The 18565-nt window shown below is 50.7% G+C and overlaps 7 protein-coding genes across 7 annotated transcripts; 2 read left to right on the plus strand and 5 right to left on the minus strand.

The window, feature by feature from the left end:
* Nucleotides 1-220: 220 nt before the first annotated feature.
* On the plus strand, nt 221-4257 carry M438DRAFT_300667 (STAG-domain-containing protein). The gene is made up of 3 exons (XM_029902077.1): nt 221-845; nt 901-1109; nt 1159-4257. The coding sequence occupies exons 1-3, from the start codon at nt 437-439 to the stop codon at nt 4084-4086; spliced, it is 3546 nt and encodes a 1181-aa protein (XP_029758740.1). The 5' UTR covers nt 221-436; the 3' UTR covers nt 4087-4257.
* Nucleotides 4258-4790: 533 nt separating this feature from the next.
* M438DRAFT_53566 (AAA-domain-containing protein) lies at nt 4791-8557 on the minus strand. The gene is made up of 2 exons (XM_029910168.1): nt 8538-8557; nt 4791-8484 (listed from the first exon to the last, which is right to left on the minus strand). Exon 2 carries the CDS (start codon nt 8378-8380, stop codon nt 4943-4945), a length of 3438 nt encoding a protein of 1145 aa, XP_029758741.1. The 5' UTR covers nt 8381-8484; nt 8538-8557; the 3' UTR covers nt 4791-4942.
* Nucleotides 8558-9302: 745 nt separating this feature from the next.
* M438DRAFT_357099 (uncharacterized protein) lies at nt 9303-10097 on the minus strand (the record flags this gene model as incomplete). The annotated part of the gene is made up of 1 exon (XM_029907147.1): nt 9303-10097. One exon carries the CDS (start codon nt 10095-10097, stop codon nt 9303-9305), a length of 795 nt encoding a protein of 264 aa, XP_029758742.1.
* Nucleotides 10098-10788: 691 nt separating this feature from the next.
* On the minus strand, nt 10789-11760 carry M438DRAFT_357100 (uncharacterized protein; the record flags this gene model as incomplete). The annotated part of the gene is made up of 2 exons (XM_029907148.1): nt 10789-11679; nt 11740-11760. 2 exons carry the CDS (start codon nt 11758-11760, stop codon nt 10789-10791), a joined length of 912 nt encoding a protein of 303 aa, XP_029758743.1.
* A 203-nt stretch (nt 11761-11963) lies between these two features.
* Nucleotides 11964-13049, minus strand: M438DRAFT_347309 (uncharacterized protein). The gene is made up of 4 exons (XM_029905871.1): nt 12751-13049; nt 12563-12691; nt 12235-12510; nt 11964-12174 (listed from the first exon to the last, which is right to left on the minus strand). Exons 1-4 carry the CDS (start codon nt 12984-12986, stop codon nt 12156-12158), a joined length of 660 nt encoding a protein of 219 aa, XP_029758744.1. The 5' UTR covers nt 12987-13049; the 3' UTR covers nt 11964-12155.
* Nucleotides 13050-14065: 1016 nt separating this feature from the next.
* M438DRAFT_322646 (Arabinanase/levansucrase/invertase) lies at nt 14066-16162 on the plus strand. The gene is made up of 2 exons (XM_029902972.1): nt 14066-15646; nt 15700-16162. Exons 1-2 carry the CDS (start codon nt 14218-14220, stop codon nt 16092-16094), a joined length of 1824 nt encoding a protein of 607 aa, XP_029758745.1. The 5' UTR covers nt 14066-14217; the 3' UTR covers nt 16095-16162.
* A 1045-nt stretch (nt 16163-17207) lies between these two features.
* Nucleotides 17208-18483, minus strand: M438DRAFT_367051 (Thioesterase/thiol ester dehydrase-isomerase). Its single transcript, XM_029907930.1, has 3 exons — nt 18234-18483; nt 17889-18169; nt 17208-17838 (listed from the first exon to the last, which is right to left on the minus strand). The coding sequence occupies exons 1-3, from the start codon at nt 18429-18431 to the stop codon at nt 17325-17327; spliced, it is 993 nt and encodes a 330-aa protein (XP_029758746.1). The 5' UTR covers nt 18432-18483; the 3' UTR covers nt 17208-17324.
* Nucleotides 18484-18565: the final 82 nt, after the last annotated feature.

The following is an 18565-nucleotide window of genomic DNA, read 5'->3' on the forward strand; positions in this document are numbered from 1 at the left end:
CAGGAGCAAAAGGATGTCGCAGCCGTGAATCGAACACGGGGCTCGTGCATGGCAAGCACGAATTTTACCACTAAACCACTGCGACTTGATATAGTCGAGCAAAACTTTTGTACAATATGTTCTGCATAAGAATGATGGATCCGGTTCGACGTTGCCTCGGTCATAGTTAGCTGCCTTCCAGACGCGACACGCGTGGACAAGCCGGAGCGAGCTGATCATCGACATCTTTCTTATAACCACGCCAAATAATCGCAATACGTTGGTTGACCGTTTTGCGCGTGTTTTTATTGCTTAGGGCAACAGTGTCGAACGAGTCTGATGATCTAATCCGCGCTCAGCGTCCCAATTCCGCATTTCTATCTCAGCGACGCGCACTTTCGCCATAGCATAGACTTGTCGCAAACTTGATATCTCAGCGCCTAGCGACCATTGCGCCATGTCATCGCCACTGTCAGAAGCTCCTGAAGAGGCTGCGCCTGCCGCCAACGAACCTCGCTCACGCCGCTCCGGACGCGTCTTACGCAAGCCCGAACTCTACATTGAAGAAACACCCGCAGCCTCGAAGCGCAAGCGTGACGCAGGAGACGAAGACCAGGAAGACCAGAATGACGACGAGGAGGAGTCCGAGGAAGACGAGAGCGAACCTGGTGAGGAAGAGCTCCGCGAACAGAAAGCCAAAGCACGCAAGACAAAGGCTGCTGCACCCAAGAAACCTGCTGCGAAGCGCCCAAAAACTAACGGCACGTCGGTCGCATTGCCTGTCAGAGCGGTAGCAAAGAAGGGTCGCTCGAAGAAGGCGAAGGGTGTGGACGAGGCGGCTGCCGAGGAAGCTGGAGGTCTCTACGGTTCGTCCAAATACCTGTACATGTTACGCGCACACAACCTGACACTACCTTGCAGCTGAGGTCTTTGCCCGAGGCAAAACACTGGACGAAGCGGCAGAAGACTGGCTGAAATCTTTCGAGGAACACGAATCACGCGCTGTGGCCGACCTGGTCAACTTCGTTCTCAGATCTGCCGGCTGCGACTTGGAAGTTACGCACGAGGACATTGAAGATCCCGACAATTGTGCCGGCAAGCTCGGCGACTTGCAAGAAGAGTTCCAGGCAGTATGTTGCCCTCCTCGGACCACGCGACTTCTTGCTGACTATTCTATAGCAAAATCTGTCCGAGTATCCCATCATTGCAAAGGGCAAAGGTACCGCCGCATTCAAAGACTCGTTGACCGGCTTCTTCTACACCCTGATCAAAGCCATTCACACGAACCAAGTCCTTTTCAGCAACATCGAACTTATCGAAAACATCCAAGTATGGCTCAGCACCATGTCAGCAGCCCAGAACAGACCCTTCAGACACACTGCCACCGTCGTCTCCCTGGCCGTTATCACCGCCCTTTGCGAAATTGGCAGCGAGCTCGCCGACGAGGCCTCCAAAGCTTTGCGCCATGCCGAGACGCAGAAGAAGAGCAAGAACGCAAACAAGACACGAGTCAGTGAACTGCAGACCTTCTCCAAGCAAGCCAAGGCCAACCAGGAAATACTCGACAACACCGTCAAGGACTGGTTTGACACCATCTATATCCATCGCTACAGAGATGTAGATCCTCATATCCGTGTCGATTGCGCAAAAGCTCTCGGAGACTGGATCGTAGCCTACCCAGACCAGTTCTTCGACGGCCAGCATCTGAGATACCTTGGCTGGGTACTCTCTGATACTAACCACTCGACCCGTCTGGAAGTCATCAAACAGCTTCACAGACTGTATGCCGACAAGGACAAGCTTGGTGGTCTCAAGACTTTTACAGAGCGCTTCAGGGGCCGCATGGTTGAGATGGCCACAAGAGACGCCGAATCGAGTGTGCGAGCCGCGACTGTTGAGTTGCTCGACGACTTGAGGGAAGGTGGTCTGCTCGAGCCCGACGACATTGATGCTATTGGAAGACTGATTTTTGACGCCGAGCCACGAGTGAGGAAGTCCGTGGTTGGGTTCTTCGCCGAGAGCATCAACGACGCTTATGAAGCAAAAGTTGACGCTCTTGGTGGACAAGAGGCCCTGGAAGAGATTCTTGGGGAAGATAACGACTCTTACGACAGCCCATCCCAGGAATGGATCAAGTTCAAATGTCTTGCCGAAGGACTCGATTCATACGATTCGGCCGACGGTCCCTTGCCGCAGAATGTCGAAAAGGGCCCTGGTCAAGGTGGATACCTGCTGCACACTGGCTCAGCTGAATCTCGCTTTTTGGTTGCTGCAGACACACTCAATGAACAGATCGAAGAGGTTCGCGAATGGGAGAAGTTGGCCGGGTATCTCCTTTACGACACTTCAGTGGAAGATCAGAATGGCGATGCTGCAAGTGGAGAGTCACAATTGAAGCAAGAATTGAAGCTCACCGAAAGTGAGGAGGTCATCCTTCTGGAAGTCCTGAACTCATCTGTCAAACAAGCCGTCGCCTCCCTGGTGGAGGTGCTGTCAGACAAGAAGACGAAAAAGACCAAGAAACAAAAGGAAGACGTCGAAGGAATGCAGGAACAGGCAGCACGTCATCTCGCAAACTTGATCCCCCGATTGCTTAAGAAGTTCGGAGAATCACCACAGACGGCTGCAAGTACCCTTCGTCTCGGAAGGGTCCTTAGTCTGGAAGCCTTCCAAGAGTTCAGACAGGACTCCTCCACATACGCAACATTGCTCAATGACTTCAACAAGCAATTCCTATCTCATAGTAACGAGGAAGTGTTGGCGGAGGCCAGTCGAGCTCTGTTACGTGCAAAGAGCTATCATGAGCTCGGTGATGTTCCGGATGAAAGAATTGACACTCTCTGGGAAGACACCATTACCACGTTCTCCACCATCACACAAGACAAAGATCTCGAAACCCGAGGCGGCATGTCCACAACAATTCTCGATGGTATTTCTAGGACGGTGCTACGTCTTGAGAAACTGTCCAGTATTTCTAATCCCGTCGAGTACTTTGAGACCGAACCTACTGTATCGTCCACTGCACGTCCCGAAACTTCGGAGCCTTCCCCGCCTATTGATTTTCTCATTGCCCTCATCAACAGAGCAGCGTCGCCCAAAGGCTCGGACCCAGAGACCGCAGCCCTCGATGACGCAGTTGCTATGCACGCATCACGAACAGTCTGTTTCTACTTCATGTGGCGTATACCCGCATTCATTCAGGCACTTCAGACCACGGCTCTCCCAGATATTGAACTCGAAAATCTTGCCACAAGACGCGACGCATATATCAATGCTCTTGGAGCAGTGCTGAAGTCACGCCCTGTGGCAGACGAGCTGAGCCCTATGGTTGCCGGCATGTTGTTGGACATCCACACCTTGATGGCTCGTCTGCGCCACGTGAACACAGACAAGAATGGGGATGAGTACCTTGTTCTCGCGCTGGAGATGGACGCTGTCTTGCAAAAACGCATTCTCCGTGTCTTTGGTGCCGTCGAATCTACATTCGCCAAGGCCAGTGGAAAGCACGTGGAAGTCGAAGCTGAGAACTCGCAAGCTCAGGAGTCAGAAGACGAGGATGAGGAACCTGCCGACCCCATCGACGAAGATCCCGAGTCCGACCCATCAGATGACGAAGCCGACGTTGATGACGAACAACAGACTCAAGCCTCGCAAGTCAAACGCGTTCAGAAACTGCAGAACAGTCTTCTAGCAGAACAACGACTTTGCGAGTTGTCTGGAAAACTGGTTTTGGCTATCCTGGGCCGCATGGTCAATGCGACAGCCATCAAGCAGAGACTCGAACGCAACAAGACACGCCTTGGTCCCAATTTCAAGGGTGTACTCGAGCACCTGGATACCCAAACGAAGAACAAGAAGGGCAAGGGCAAAATCACCGCTGTGAAGACTGGGGCACAACAGACAAAAGCCAAGCCTGCACCACAACAACAAAAGAGCAAGGAAGTCGTCGTCGAGGACGATTCAGAAGAAGAGGACGAAGAAGCTGTATGTGAAAAGGAAATTATCGAAGATGACGAGATGCCAGATGCCAACGACGAGGGCGGTAATGAAGAAGAGAAAGAGCAAGATGAAGTCGCTGCTGATGCCGAGAGTGTGGCGGGTGACTAGAAGACCACCACTGGCTGTACTCTGGTATGATGGAACTTTCTCTAGTTGTGTTCGTTTTTTGGTTTTCTTTTCTGTACATACCCCCCACCTGACCCCTTTAGCTATTACTCGAAGCTTGTTCTTATCAATCATTACATATGCGCCATATCCTTCAACGTGCCGTTTTCCCTGATTTCCCGAGCGTGGTCGCTCCTTCCCATCGATAGCAATATTGTAGACCCCTTCCTCTCCTGTTCGCTACTCCTCATACTTTGGCAGTGCCTCCAGTTTCTCGCCTCTCATGCCATACTGTGTTTCCTTTCCCTTTTGTCTGTCCGGTCCGCTCCTCCCTTATTCTCTCGAATGCTCCTTCCTCTTTTCGAGTCATGGTCGTCCCTTCCTCTTTTCGAGTCCTGGGTCGTTCCTTCCCCTTCTAAGGTGACTTGGTCGTCCCTTCCTCTTTTCGATCCTTGGTCGTTCCTTCCTCACTTTGTTTTGTTGTTTCGCTCCTGCTTTCTTCTTCTGAGCTCGTTGTTCCCACCTTGTTGGGTTGGTAAATGGTATAATAGGTAATGTAAATATATATATTCAATCTGCCAAACAAACGAGTTTAACTTGACACGCAATGTTCCACGGTGTACTAAAAGGACGAAAGGAAGTAAGTGAGTAAAGTAAAAGCCATTTAGGCATATTGGTCGCTTCTGTCTTTTTTCTTGATCAGGGCTTTTTCTTATTTGAAGAGATGAGATAGACAAGACGACGATGCGAATTTCAGCCCCGGATAGCCCAGCATAGAGGGAAGACAAGATCGAGTCATGGCTCTTCATGGTCAATGAATACGTATTGGTCTCGGTGTTTCCATGCTACTTTACACATTTTACATCAATGTCGATCTTCCCCCGATCTCGGTGCCGGCCTCCCCATCAGCCATCTCGCCGTTCCTTCCTACGACAAACTCTCTGTAGATGCCACTCAATCTCCTCTGATCGGCTTTGGAAATACTGGGTCTGGTCTGCTCCAGACTCTTGACAATATGTCTCCAAGAGATGACCGGTTCTTGCGATCCTGCCTCTTCTTTCTCTGACACTCCATTTGTAGCAGTAGCAGAGGATCCGGCTTTTGAGCGTTTACGTGCTTGTTCCATAGACGCGAGTTTTGCAGATATAGAGGCGCGTTCGGCGAGGGAAGCCGGTGTGGGTTTTGAAGAGGTAGATTTTCCCAAAGTTTCGTCGCCGTAGCGGAAGTAGGTGAAATCACGGTATTTGGATTTCGATCGTGAGGACGAGGAGGATTTGTCGTTGGAGTTGCCGAGGTCTTCTGTGGGTCCGAGGACGTCGTGGATGGCTTCGAGATGGGCGTTGTACATTACTGCTTGTAGATCTGCGCCTGAGTAGCCTTGTGTCTGTCGTGCTATTTCGTGTAGACTTTGGGATTCGTTTGAGGAGTCGAGGATGCTTGACTCGATCTTGAGTTGGCCGGTTACGGCACGAAGGATGTCGAGGCGGTCTTCTGTATTGGGCATGTCGCACAGGAGACTTTTATCCAGGCGACCGGGACGAAGAAGAGCAGGATCGATGAGATCAGGTCGACTGGTGGCAGCGAGGACATACACACCTGAAAGACCCTCTGCACCATCCATCTGAGTAAGCAGCTGGTTGACAACACGATCAGTAACACCTGTGCTATCGTGACCTCTTTTAGGCGCAATACTGTCGAACTCGTCGAAAAAGAGGACACAAGGACGTGCGGCTTCTGCTCTGTCGAACAAATCACGGACACTCTTTTCAGAAGCACCGATGTACTTGTTCAGAATCTCCGGTCCCTTGACTGAGATGAAGTTGAGACCGCACTCGCCTGCTACCGCGGATGCGAGTAACGTCTTACCGCATCCGGGATAGCCATATAGTAGCAGACCAGATCGTAGGCGTAGAGGGCATTGTGCGAAGATTGGAGCATATGTTGTTGGGTACTGCAGCGTCTCCAGCAAAATTTGCCTGGTTTCTTGCAAACCACCAATCGACGACCACGTTGTTGTGGATGTTTGCAAGGTGACGCCACGCAAAGAAGCCGGAGTAAAGCCTTTCAGTGCAGCTGTAAAGTCTTCTCTCGTTAATGAGACTCGTGGATCTTCAGCATCTTCCGATACACTTCGGATAAGAGCTTCGTTTTGTGCCCTCGAGACAAGTGATGTGAGATCTCCAGGCATGTATCCATCTGTCTGTCCAGCGACATCCAGAAAGTCTATTGAAGGATCTACCTCGAATCCTTGTGCACCATTCGTCTGGTCTCCTGACTCCGAACCGCCCATCCAAGCTGCACCATCACTTTGGGACCTAGAGTGCTTCGGTTGTTGTTGGACGTCTCGCTGGCCTACCAGAAGCTCGAGAACTTTGCGTCTGCCATCTTTGTTAGGCGCTTTTAGCGTCAGAATGTCGCGTACAACATGACCTCCGATAACGACGTTGTTGACGGACTCCTTTGCTTGTGCGGTGGCCAATAACACCACCCCAGTATCTCTAGAACAGTACTGCCTTGCGATAGAGCAAAGGAGCTCACTGACTTGTCTGCTACGACCATTATCGTTTCCGACCTGAAGCTCCGTCTCCACAGGGCATAGCTTGTCAATGTCGTCAAGCACGACTAAAGAGCGACCGCCAAGTCTAGCGCCCCATGCTCCAGCGCCAAAGATCTTCTGTAGCTTTTCTTTAATAGTAGACACGCGTGTCTCATCGGTAACGAGAGTCCGGCAGGAGAAATATGTGACGTTGAACAGATGCTCTTTCCGAAGCCTGTTGGCAAGGAGATGTGTGAGAGACGTTTTTCCAGACCCCAGCCCACCGGTGAGCAAAATCGACGACGAATGTAGAAGGTGGCTCTGCAGCTCGGCTGTCAAGGTTTCAATCCCGACCATTTCTGTTGGTGACCTTGGTATCTCATGACCAGGAGTTCCTCGCGTTAGATCTGAAGGCTTTGCAATTTCTGGCTGCACTTCGATTGTCAACTTTCGCTCAGAACCCATCAGCCAATCTGCAGGCTTTTTCAAAGGATGTTCCTCTGTGCTACTAGGTGAAGGGTCAAATCGTAGAATACCGCCTGGCCAAGCATGATCTTTACCCTTACCGGCTTCTGCTGGCAGAATCATACCATCTGTCAGAGGGCCTTCAAGAAGGCCAGAGCCATCTTGACTATCGCCGAAGATAGATTTTAGCTTACGTGAAGCGGCCTCTTTCTCGGCAGCCGATTCACCACCAAATTTCAGACCGTTTGAAAGCGCGGTGCCAAAAGGAAAGACCCGCAGGTTCTTAACGATGACCTCTTTCTCCTTAGACTCTTTCTTTAGGGCTGAAGTTGTTCTTGGTAGCTGTGTAGGAGCAGCCTCAATTCTGACTATACCGCCTACTAGTCCGGAAGAAGCCATCGCTACACGTAGCAAAGAAGACAAAGCGGCGTGTTGACTGTCGGGAGCATCATTCCAGGCGCATAGTCTAGCAACGATCTTAGAAGCGGGCTTCTCGGCGTCCATAGCCTGCTTCTGAGGATCGATGGGCTCCTCCAAGCTTGCTGGCCTAACGATCGAGACCGCGACCCAGGTGACACCTTTTAAGCTCTTGGAAAGTAGATGGTCGCTGTCTATCCATATCCGCAGACCCTTATCATTGTCATTCGCGTCCTCCTCATCGAAGTACTCGGCAGCTATGGCACGATCGACGCCTCTGAGGAAGAGAGGAGGACGTGCAGGAGCTTCGTCTCGTGTAGCAGGGTGTCTCACAGTACTGGCAGTACTTCTTCCTCCGACGCTCTTTCTGCTTGTGCTAGCGACACTCCGAGTGGAGCGGTCTGAGCTTCGGGGTTGGCGAGTCTTGGGCGCAACGATGACTTCGGCGTCAGGCGAGATTTTGACGAACGGTTGGGTCGATGGCGGAGCGGGACTCAACGTTGTGACTAGAATGTTCGCTGAAGAGGTGGGGGTAAGATGTAGCGTCAAAGGGTGTCGTTGCGACTGAGAAGCCGAGAAGGCAGGGTTGGGTAGGGCGCGAACTTGCGACAAGAAGTTCGTCTCTAGGAAGCGGGCGTGCAGCTCGATGATATCCCAGTCGGTCGGCGTCAGGGGCTCGATGTTGACGGTATGCGCCTGTGGAGGATCAATATGCAGATTCACACCAACTTTCATGCCATCGCTTATGCCCAAGACTCTTGCTAGTGTTGAGTCGACCTCGACAGTAGCGATATCCTGATCTTGTCTAGCAGCATTCCCTCTTGTGCCTTGTATGCCATTCCTCGAGACGATTGGAGCCAGTCTGGTCTGACTCTGCATGCCTGTCCATCCTAAGTATATCGAGCGGATCTGTGAGGTTCCATTGGTCTTGTCGGCTGGCGGTGCTGGTTGGCGAAAGCTAAGCTCGACGACTACATTTTGAGCTACCTGCACGCGTTAGCCCCGGATTCTTTCTTGCAGGCCAGAGTGTACTCACTGTGTTAGCATTGACCAGTACCGAAACCAGAGAGGATGGTAGATTGACTAGACAGCTCTTGAGTTGTGGCTGTAGTACAACTTCGGCAGGCGTCGCGCCTTTGCTTCCTTTGGCCGAGAGCTGTGACATGACATATGCGATCGTTCAGAGGCTACGCCGAATAAAAGAGAATTGAAGGCCTGGACAACAGCTTCGCAAGTCAGGACGTCCAATGTTGCTGATCAAGGGTTCGGCTTGCGGCCAACCTGTCAGACAGCCGAGGCTCCATCCCACTTCCGTGATTGGTCGACAACACCCCGCACTCCCCGACCTTCACATGCGTCCAGTGTCGGCCTTTGAATCTTGTGACACCTGGTTGATGCCTGAGGCAGACACTCTCTTGGCCATGACCTTGGACTTGAGTAAAATATTATTTTGCAACTGTACTTGAAAAGAAGAAGAATAGTGCTTGTAACTTCAATATACCTCCCGAATCAACCCTCTTGTCTTTTCCGCACCCTTGACTCCGACAGACACCCAAGCGCCGTCATTATATTTGGATCGAAGCTCTCCAGGAGTCCGATGCAGCCTCATGTTGTGCTCGTATCCTCATCCGACCATCATTCGTCAAAGAAAACGATCCAGCGTTCGTTATCGGCATCACTTCCATCTCAAGAGACGACGTGCATGTGATTGGAATTTTGGGTCCATGTCTGGCATGGAACTAAGTCGTGTCCGGCACCAACTATTGGCAATGTTGCATTTTAGCAGGTCAATGGTTCATTCTCATTCTTCGATCTTTCTCCTTTTGCCCTTGGGTGCAGGATCGAGGGGCGTACGTGAGTATGTTACTGTCCTTGTAACCACTTGTCGGACGCTCATCTTGCTGGTGGTACTGCTCTCAGCCTCCGTTGGTGAATACGTAGCGCTCCAAGGGGTACCGCTCAATGCAGATGCGCTGTGAGGCTCATGGTGAGGGCGGGCACTCATGGGTGATCGGAGGTTGGCGGGTGACATGGGAGAAAGGGGAACCTGAATGCCTCTTGGAAGCTTGGCAGACCGAGGCTTTGCAAAAGGAGAAGGAGGAATGATGACACGAGGTGATTGTGGTCTGATCTTGCGTTTGCTCTCCGAGATCGTGCTAGAGACTGAATGTACTGATTCGGTAGAGCTCGAGATCGCAGATGTGGTAGAAGACTCGGAGCAGGTGGAGTTTGTGCGAGAAAGCGGCGGCTGTACTATCTCTGGTGTGACATCTGGTGAAGTCTCGTCCGTCTCTTCAATGACTTCGCTTGGAACCTTGTCGCTGAAGTGGAACTTCGAGCTTGTTCCGGTGGTAAGTGGACTTGCAAGACCAGTCGACATAGATTTGAGGAAGTCCAAATAAGCCACTGGAGGTGTAACGGGAGTCTTGATGTTCTCTTCCCTCTTTATGAAGCTCGGTGTTCCAGGGAAAGGGCTTTTGACTTCCGATGGATATGAGGCCGAGAGAGGGGTCTGTAGGGTCGGTCTCTTGGGCCGTTTGCCATCATTGGTCTTGGTCTCAACGACCGAGGGAGCAGAGATACTCCGTGCCGCCATGTTCAAACGTTGAGGAAAGAAATGGACAAAGCGAGTGACTTGAGTAGATGAGAGGGGCAGTGCGGACCTGAGTTCCGACCGGACGGGTGAATGTGATTATGAAAGCACAAGAGAGTTGAAAGAAAGAGAGTATATAAGCCGACTTTGTATGCTTACCTGGAAAGTAAGAAGACTGGACGAAACGAGTGCTCTACTCAACACGAAGAACAAAGTCGGCGCGTAAGCCGCAAGGGTCACCGCACGAATCGCCTGGAGAAGGGTTATTTCTGGCATGGATGCTACCGCCTTGTCTAGTCCCGGTCAAGTTAAGGTAGCGATCAAGGTTGCCAATTGGAAGCTCCAGTAACGCGCGGGCTCGGGAATCGTTATGCGCTGCGGGCGCTCATTGGGTCAGGGAGTAGCTAAGCGCCCTGTTCAGTCAGACGCTGTGACAGCCGTCTCAGATTGCATGGTGGCCCGGGAGAAGCTTGCACTCGCAGCCAGGAGCAGCCCATGGTATTTCAGGTACTTGTGAATGGCGCTCGCCCTGATTTGTGAATGTGGAAGATGGTGAATGTGCTGGATTCTTGATTGTGAAGAAGATTGGGCAGTCACCCCGCTTGCTGGCTTTGACTTTTGTCGCTGGCCACGAACCTCTAACCCATGACAACAAATAATGGTATAATACATATCGCTTGAAACCCATAACCAATCAAATGAAGAGGACATACTCTCCTCTCTCGTTCTTTCTGATGCGAAGGTCCTTCCAGAGGTCTTTGTCGCCGTCGTCCTTCTCTCCCCGAGCTTGACGCTCACGATGGTAGCGCTTAAGAGCTTTGTTAATGCTCAAGCCGCTGTCGCTTTCGGGACCCTTGTTGACAAAACTCAAGAACAGCTCTGCTGGAGAGCGGTAAGTGACGAGCTGCTTGTCTTCGCGCGCGTCTGAGGATGTGGACTTCTTGGACGAGCTTTTGACGGATGAAGCTTTCTTGGAATCCTCTTTTTCTGACTTGTCCTTCTTGCTACGCTTCTGGGGACTAAGAGGGCTGGCTGCAGCACCATCCTGGCCGAAATCGGGACCTGACAGCATTCTGTTCAGGCCGCCTGTGAGACCAGTGTGCAGAGCAGGAGTAGGTTCTGACATGTCTTGATCATCTCTCTTGCGCTTCTTGTCGCTCTTGTTCTTTTCATCGCGTTCACGCTTCGAGGCCGGGGTGACGAAGGGCGCAGACTCGATCTTCGCTGGTGTGTCCATGTAGTCGAAAACATTAACACCAGGCGGCAATTCAGCACCGGAAGGAGGAGGAGAGGGTGCTTTCGGCGGAGCATTGGTTTTGGCGACGTCGGTCGAGGGGGCTTCGGGTGCTTTATGAGGGACGAGTGCTTGGTCCTGTTTCTTCTGGTTCTGATTTTGACCCTTGCCCTTCTTCTCGCCTCTGTAGAGATGGCCTTGATACTTCTGAGCCTCAGACATACAGCTGGTATGCGCACGATATTCGGTGCCCTGGAAGTGTACCATGCAGTCGATGCAGGTGAAAGATGCGCCCCAGCACTGATTGGCGTGAGGATCGAGCTTCTTCTTGGTGAGGATGTCACCACATCCCTGAGATGAACATTAGTATGAGAACCAATGTGCATATGTTTCGAATCTCGAAGCGCATACCTCGCATGAAAATGAGACCATGTTTGGCTAACGCGCGGTTGGTAAAGTTATGCTGTATCGCAAAGAGACGGCGGCTGCTAGGTTCGTTACAGGGATGCGCAGAATTCCAGATTTGAGCGACGAGAGTATCGAAACGTCTATAAGCGGCGCAGGCGACAGGCAAAAAGTTCCTGGCGGTTGCGAGACGAATTTGATGATTCAGGAAATTTCCGATTAAAAAGTTGAGTGTATTTTGGTATGCGGAGCTAGCGCGGCTCTTCGCCGATCGGCTTGCCCTTGCGTTTTGTAACGTGTGGGGTACCCGGTCAATCTGCTCTGGAAGGAGAAGAAATGGGTTCGATCAGTTACTCAATGGCTTTGGATTGAAGATTATTCGTAAATGTCTAGCTGAATATAGGGAATTATACCACTCTGGCTTATCCCCCCCGGCCCCATCTACAAGGCTTCAGTCAGCTTTCTTTGGTTGTATACCGTCAAAGAATTGGAACGACTCACCCTTCTTGTTCCAGCTTTAATGGAACGTCTTCCGGTGGGTCGAACTTCTTCCTTGCCTGAGTCGTCTCTTTCTTTTCACCTCCTTCCGGTGCTTCTCCATCTGCACATCCACAGTCGTAAAAGTCGCCGATGTTGGAACAATCAAATATCTCTTTCTTCAACGACTTGTTGACCTCGTTGTGGACATGGCACCCCCAGGCTGCGGCTGTTGATCGTGATGATACTTGTGGCGGGAATTTATCGAGGATTGTTCGGAAGTGACCTGCACATTCGCCGCTGAAAGCTATATGTTAGCTAGAGCTGTAGACTCTGGTTCGAGTATTCATACCAAGGGTATAATCGCTGGAACAAGTGGATGTATGCGTTCAAAGCGGAGCTCTCTTCGGCGGTAGGTTTGTCAGGGAAGCGGGCGAATGTCGTGTGAAAGAGCTTCCATGCTGCGCGCCCGAGTTCTGCTCTGCAAGATGCGTGTTAGCGAGCTGTTGTTTTCATTGTCATGCGACAATCACGGCCTACTTTGCTGTCTCGTTGCCGAGCTTGGGGGCAATCACATGTCCTTTGAGAGTCGAGTCTTGTAGATCGATTCTTGCTGGAGCGACTCCCGCTGGCACCGCGCCCGATCCTCCTGCTAATGGATGCCTGACTCCGACTTCTTGAGACCGAAAGGAAAAGACGAATGTGAAAGCGAGAAAGGCCGAGACGGTGATGAGGATGGCCACAAATCTCCGGCTAGGTCCTGGAGCGACGGGCATGTTGATGGTACTTCTGTTGGATATTAGGTTGGTTTCTATTGTAGCATCATGTAGGTGGAGGAGTATAGTAGAGTATCCGTATGTCAAAGGGGGAGAATAAAATGCCGTTGCGACAATAAAATCGAGGGGCTTCCCCCAAACTTCCGGTCAACAATGCGCAAGGCGTGATGCGTCATCCCACTCAGCGTTGGCCGTCAGAGCTGACACCGCGCAATGCGACAAGCTCATTTCTCGAGCATGAACTCTCAGAGAGCCGTCAACACATCGATCACTTTCATGGAGTGAGGATTTATAATCCAGCCACTTTGGAATTTCAATCGAACAAAGGGGCATGGACACTGTGAGTTGCACGCCTCGACCTGGGGCAACTTTCCTTTCACTTATTACAAGTTTGAGCCAATCCGCAGGCCATCTTTCGTCCATCTGTATCGATGAGAAAAAGGATAAACCTCTTCCATCCGGCCTCTCAAAGCACAGCCCTAGTCATCATTGCTCACGAGTATAGTTCTCTATGGTTGTTTGGAAGATCGATCCCTACTCGAGTAATAGGCAGATACTTCTAGACCATTGGACTCGTTTGCCTAGTTGTTACCTGAACACAATCAGTAGACGTGCGTTCCTTGATATGGCATCAGGTTTAGAATGCTCAAAGCCTTTCGTTTGCATCGGACCTCCGTACTTAAAAGAGCTCTATTCAGTAGCTCCTTAGCACTTGCAGATATGACTTTGACCGCGATACGATGTGAAACCCATCGTTTTCGTGTTACAGCTGACGATCGCGAATGGATGAAAGGTGCCTTCCCGTGTGCTAGAGCTAGGTCGTTTTTGTAGCTACGAGGATGGAGGATGCACAACAATCTTCGAAAGTAGAGCCGAGTCGGAGGATAGATTGTCAAGAGGATGCTCGTTTAAAGTGACGTGCTCATGATCATCGTGCGTTTTGACGGATGTACTCGAGTATAGACGCGGAGCCCACCATTTTAGGCAGATCATGTCGATGAGGCATCTCGGTCCGGGAAGGCTCGGGTCTACTGTGGCATGAACTTCGATTTTCAACCTCCCCCGGCACTAAGGGCCATCAAACCGATCCGATTAGCATTGAGATATTCGGGAGGGACGAAAGGGAATTGTTTCTACGATACAGCGGAATGCCCTGACAATTCTTTCCTCGACATCATCCAGGAGCTTCTGGTTGATGTTTGACTACACTCACCTATAATAATTCACATACATGGCTTCGACGGACTCGCACAACGGAACTTTCGGCAGATGGCGTCCACGAATGCACTTGATTGCGCCACGAGGATGGCTGAATGATCCTTGTGCCCCCGTGTATAATGCGTCGACTGGAAAGTACCATCTCGGCTTCCAATGGAATCCTGACGGATGGGATTGGGGAAACATCGCATGGGGTGCAGCGATATCAGCTGATTTGATCAACTGGGAAGTATCGGAAACTCCATCCATCGCTCCTTCTGCGACAGAGGATAAAGCTGGTGTCTTCACGGGTGCGGTATCACCAATCAATTTACCAAGGAAAGGCTCTCGGGATCATCTAACGTGTTTTTATACATCGGCACAAGGATTCAATATTCACTATAGCCGACCTTACGAGAGAGGCTCTGAACGACTACATGTCGCAACATCTGTTGATGGTGGGATCTCATGGCAGCGCTACCTGCACAATCCTATTCTTTCAGGCCCACCGTCTCACCTTTCGGTCACAGGCTGGAGAGACCCGTACATATTTCGCTGGCCTCGACTCGATCGTACAAGGGGATCTGCACCTGGATCTAACTTGTATGGCATCATTTCTGGTGGTATTCGTAACACCTCTCCTACTATCTTCTTGTACACCATCAATGAAGCGGATCCCACCAAATGGACATTTCTGTCCACCCTTCTGGAGCCTGGCCTGAACTTCTCTCCCACCATACTTGGCGGCGATTTCGGTGTCAACTGGGAAGTCGCGAACATCATCACACTCGAAGACCAAGATCGCAGAGAGTTTGATATCCTCGTCGTTGGTGTCGAAGGCTGCAAGGTCGAGGACGAAACTGCTCTGGCTGGTCCAGCGCCAGTACCACGAGCCGCACGCTCAGGTCGCAGTCAAAGATGGCTTTGTGGAGTTCTGCAAGAATCATATGGAAACAAGACAGCCAGAATGGAACACAATTTCTCTGGTATCTTGGACTGGGGCGTGTTTTATGCCGCAAATTCCTTCTATGACCCGGTATCAAACCAACGCGTCGTGCACGGATGGATACTGGAAGAAGACTTGGGCGACGAGCTTCGCGAAGCGCAGGGATGGAGCGGCTTCATCTCGTTGCCGCGCTCGCTGAGTATGCAGACGATCAAGCATGTTGATGCCACTTGTACGGATGTTCTAGAGAAGGTACCTGGATTCACATACTCTAGCGATGAAAATGGTATCTTTGAGGTTTCGACGATATGCTGTCAACCACACTCGCAACTGCAGACCTTGCGGCGCGGGGAGCCATTATCACTCAATTCCATGGTTGCCCTGCACAGTCTTGACGCTATGGATGCCCCCCGTGCAGACCTCCAGATACCTGGACTGCCTAGTTGGGAGCTCGACATGTCCCTGTCATCCGACGTCGATGTCCAAACCTTTGGCATAGACATTTTCCACTCTCCAGGTCAGTTTTCTGGATTAAGCTGTCTTGATCTCAATTGCTAACACATGCCACAGATCACAAGTCACTCACACGCATCCTCTTCGAACCAGCAAAATCCCTCATCACCATCGATCGCTCACTATCACGCGACCCAGATTCAACAAAATCGATAAGGATTCATCCTGAGGTCGCCCACCATGCTTTCTTGTCCATTCGCGACAAAGACACAAATAACATCAGACCTGAAAATCTGGATATCAAGATCTTCTTCGATGTCAGTGTTCTGGAGGTCTTTGTCAACAGTCGCACTGTCATAACGACGAGAATATATCCCGAGTCAGGAAAATGCTATGGAATATCACCTTTTGTGATTAATGAGAAGGATGTTGAGAGTTGTGCATGTATGGATAGATTCAAGGTCTGGGAGCTTAATGCCACCACTTCAGGTCAAAGAGTGGAGAAGCAGTAATTATCAGGATAGAATCCATAGATGTATACACCAGCCTTGTAGAATGAATTTCGTTTAGCAGACAGTCGGTCAGCCTGCCTTGGTGTTCCAGCGATCAGTCAGAACCATGGCATCTAAGTGCCATCTTCCATTCCGTGAAGTATTCGTTGAGCATCTATAGGAAAACAACCAGTCAAACCGACACAATGAGTTTGTGGGCCTGGTCGCCCTTCGACCTCCCCCTGTGCTAAAATCTGTCACTTCCGGCAATCTCCCACTGCCACGCCTGGAGTCGTCTAGCCTGTAAAAATGCATAATGTCTTTTAGATCGGTATAGTCGTCCGCAGAGAGGTGCTAACTATCACGTTCTTAGTAGAAGCTACCCCTAACAATGCTGAAATGTACAAGGTCCTAAGTGGGTTTTGTGTGGCCGTGGTTGAACATCTTATGATCTGGGTCCTGGAAAGCATTCTTAGTTTCACCGCAGAGTCGTGAAGAGGAGACATCTCAATGTCTACCTCATATCCATCACATCGAGGTCATGTTAAAGGACAAAAGGACTGGAAAACACGATGTCGCGTTGGACCATGAACTTACGCGTTCCGGACGACGTCTTCCGCGCCGATCACCGGAGCCAGGGTGGCACATTTGACCAGCATTTTCGAGAGTCGACAGCATGTTGTGCCACTACAACAACCGAATAGCCGTATGTCCCCGGTCCAAACAGATTGCATCAAATATATCATGGTAACCTATCGAGCTTGAAGTCATAGGTTCAATGGTCAATTGGTAATTGTCAAAAATGCTGAATTCTTGCTGTCATTAGCAAACATGGTTAGCACCTATGTGAATACCAGCTCACAAATCTAATTTTGCAAAACCATCACTAATTTAACAATGAGTGGCAGCATAACAAATACTCTATTTTGACGGTGAATTCTGGACGAAATGACCATATAGGAAACCCCTGGAATGTGAGCGTCTCCAGGACAGCAAGCTTGATCTAGGACATAACTACAGATTGCGTTGATATAGATTCTAGCTCATTAAATCTATGGTTTACGTCTTGCGACTGTTGTCTAGGCCACCGCGCATAGATATGTTTGTTCAATCCAGAAATTCTGCAGATCGAGTCCGATGTCAGCTCCGCTTGATCTCATCCCTGTGTACTGAGCTCTGTCATGCGTGTAACTGCAGATTTGCACAATTTTTACCATGTTGGTAGCATCCACTGAGAGCGTGACAGCCTTGCTAAAGGCGTTCCAGAGATTTCTTGTATGCCCTCTCGTATTGGTTCTCACCAACTCCGACTCGGATCATACCCTCCTGGAAGGTACTAGCCACATGTGCTCCATCAGGGCCAATGATCCGACTGTGGTGTGTCGCTCGTCCTTCAGCTGCACGAGTTGTCCATACTTCTTGACAGAACCATGTCCTCTCACCACTTCCCTGATTTTGCAACATGAGTTGCGAGACAGGACAATGGAAAACCACGGTATGGCTCAAACTTGCCATGTGCGTGAACTTGTCGCTTATCTCGAGATGATTCGCCACGATGAAGAGCGAGTTTCGATCGGACGCGTACAGATGGGCGCATGCGTGTATGTTCGGGTCAGGAGGCAAATCGCCAAGTGAGCGGTAGAGAAAGAGCTGGCGGCGATCGAATGCTGTCAGTGAAGCATTGTACTGTGTCATATCCACTTTGCGACATTCGAGACCAGGAAACGCGTCATTACGGCCTGTTGATTTGCGACGAGCGTTGTACCTGGGCAAGATGAGCTAGAAGAAGTATCAATCGAGCGCACAAGGTCCTACCACGGCACGTCCATCCCGGAAACCTCTTGCCAATCTTCAGGCTTCTTACCACTCAGAACAACCTCATATTGTTTGTCTAGATCGATCTTCTCCTGAACATCTAGGTTGCCTTCCTCGGGCAGTTTGAATGAGCAAGTGCAAGTAAAGCATATTCCTTTGCCTTCGGCCTGGGTGACGTTGACCAAGCGAGTACAATACGACCGGCCGTTTCGGATGGTTTGAACTCGGTAGATGAATGGAATCGAAGAATCACCAGCCAGGACGAAGAACCCGGTGACATTCTGGGCATGAAGTCAGGATGGGTTCGGATCACTGCGCCTCGATGCTTGGTGTTTGGCAACTGACGTGAATTACAAGGCCGGCCTCGACGGTCTTCGCCGCTGCCCAGACGGCTTGGGCGTAGACATGTCCACCGTACGCTCTGCCAGAGCCATTGGGTGAGAAGGGTAAAGCGGTGCTGCGGTAGGTGGTCTCATCCACTTTCTCGAGCGCAATCAAGTCAACGAAGGGGAGATATCCATTGCCATGGCGAGGGGGCCCCATCAGTAATGATCGTACAATTGACAGACCGGAGGACTAAGGCACAAGATCAGAGATTACTCGCTTGGCGGAGGAATTGGCATTTTGGAGAAGCGAGAGAAAGCATGTGATGATGAAGAAATTCTGGAGGTGAAGCG

The sequence above is a fragment of the Aureobasidium pullulans genome (assembly GCF_000721785.1).
Source record: "Aureobasidium pullulans EXF-150 unplaced genomic scaffold scaffold_14, whole genome shotgun sequence".
Taxonomy (NCBI): Eukaryota; Fungi; Ascomycota; class Dothideomycetes; order Dothideales; family Saccotheciaceae; genus Aureobasidium; species Aureobasidium pullulans.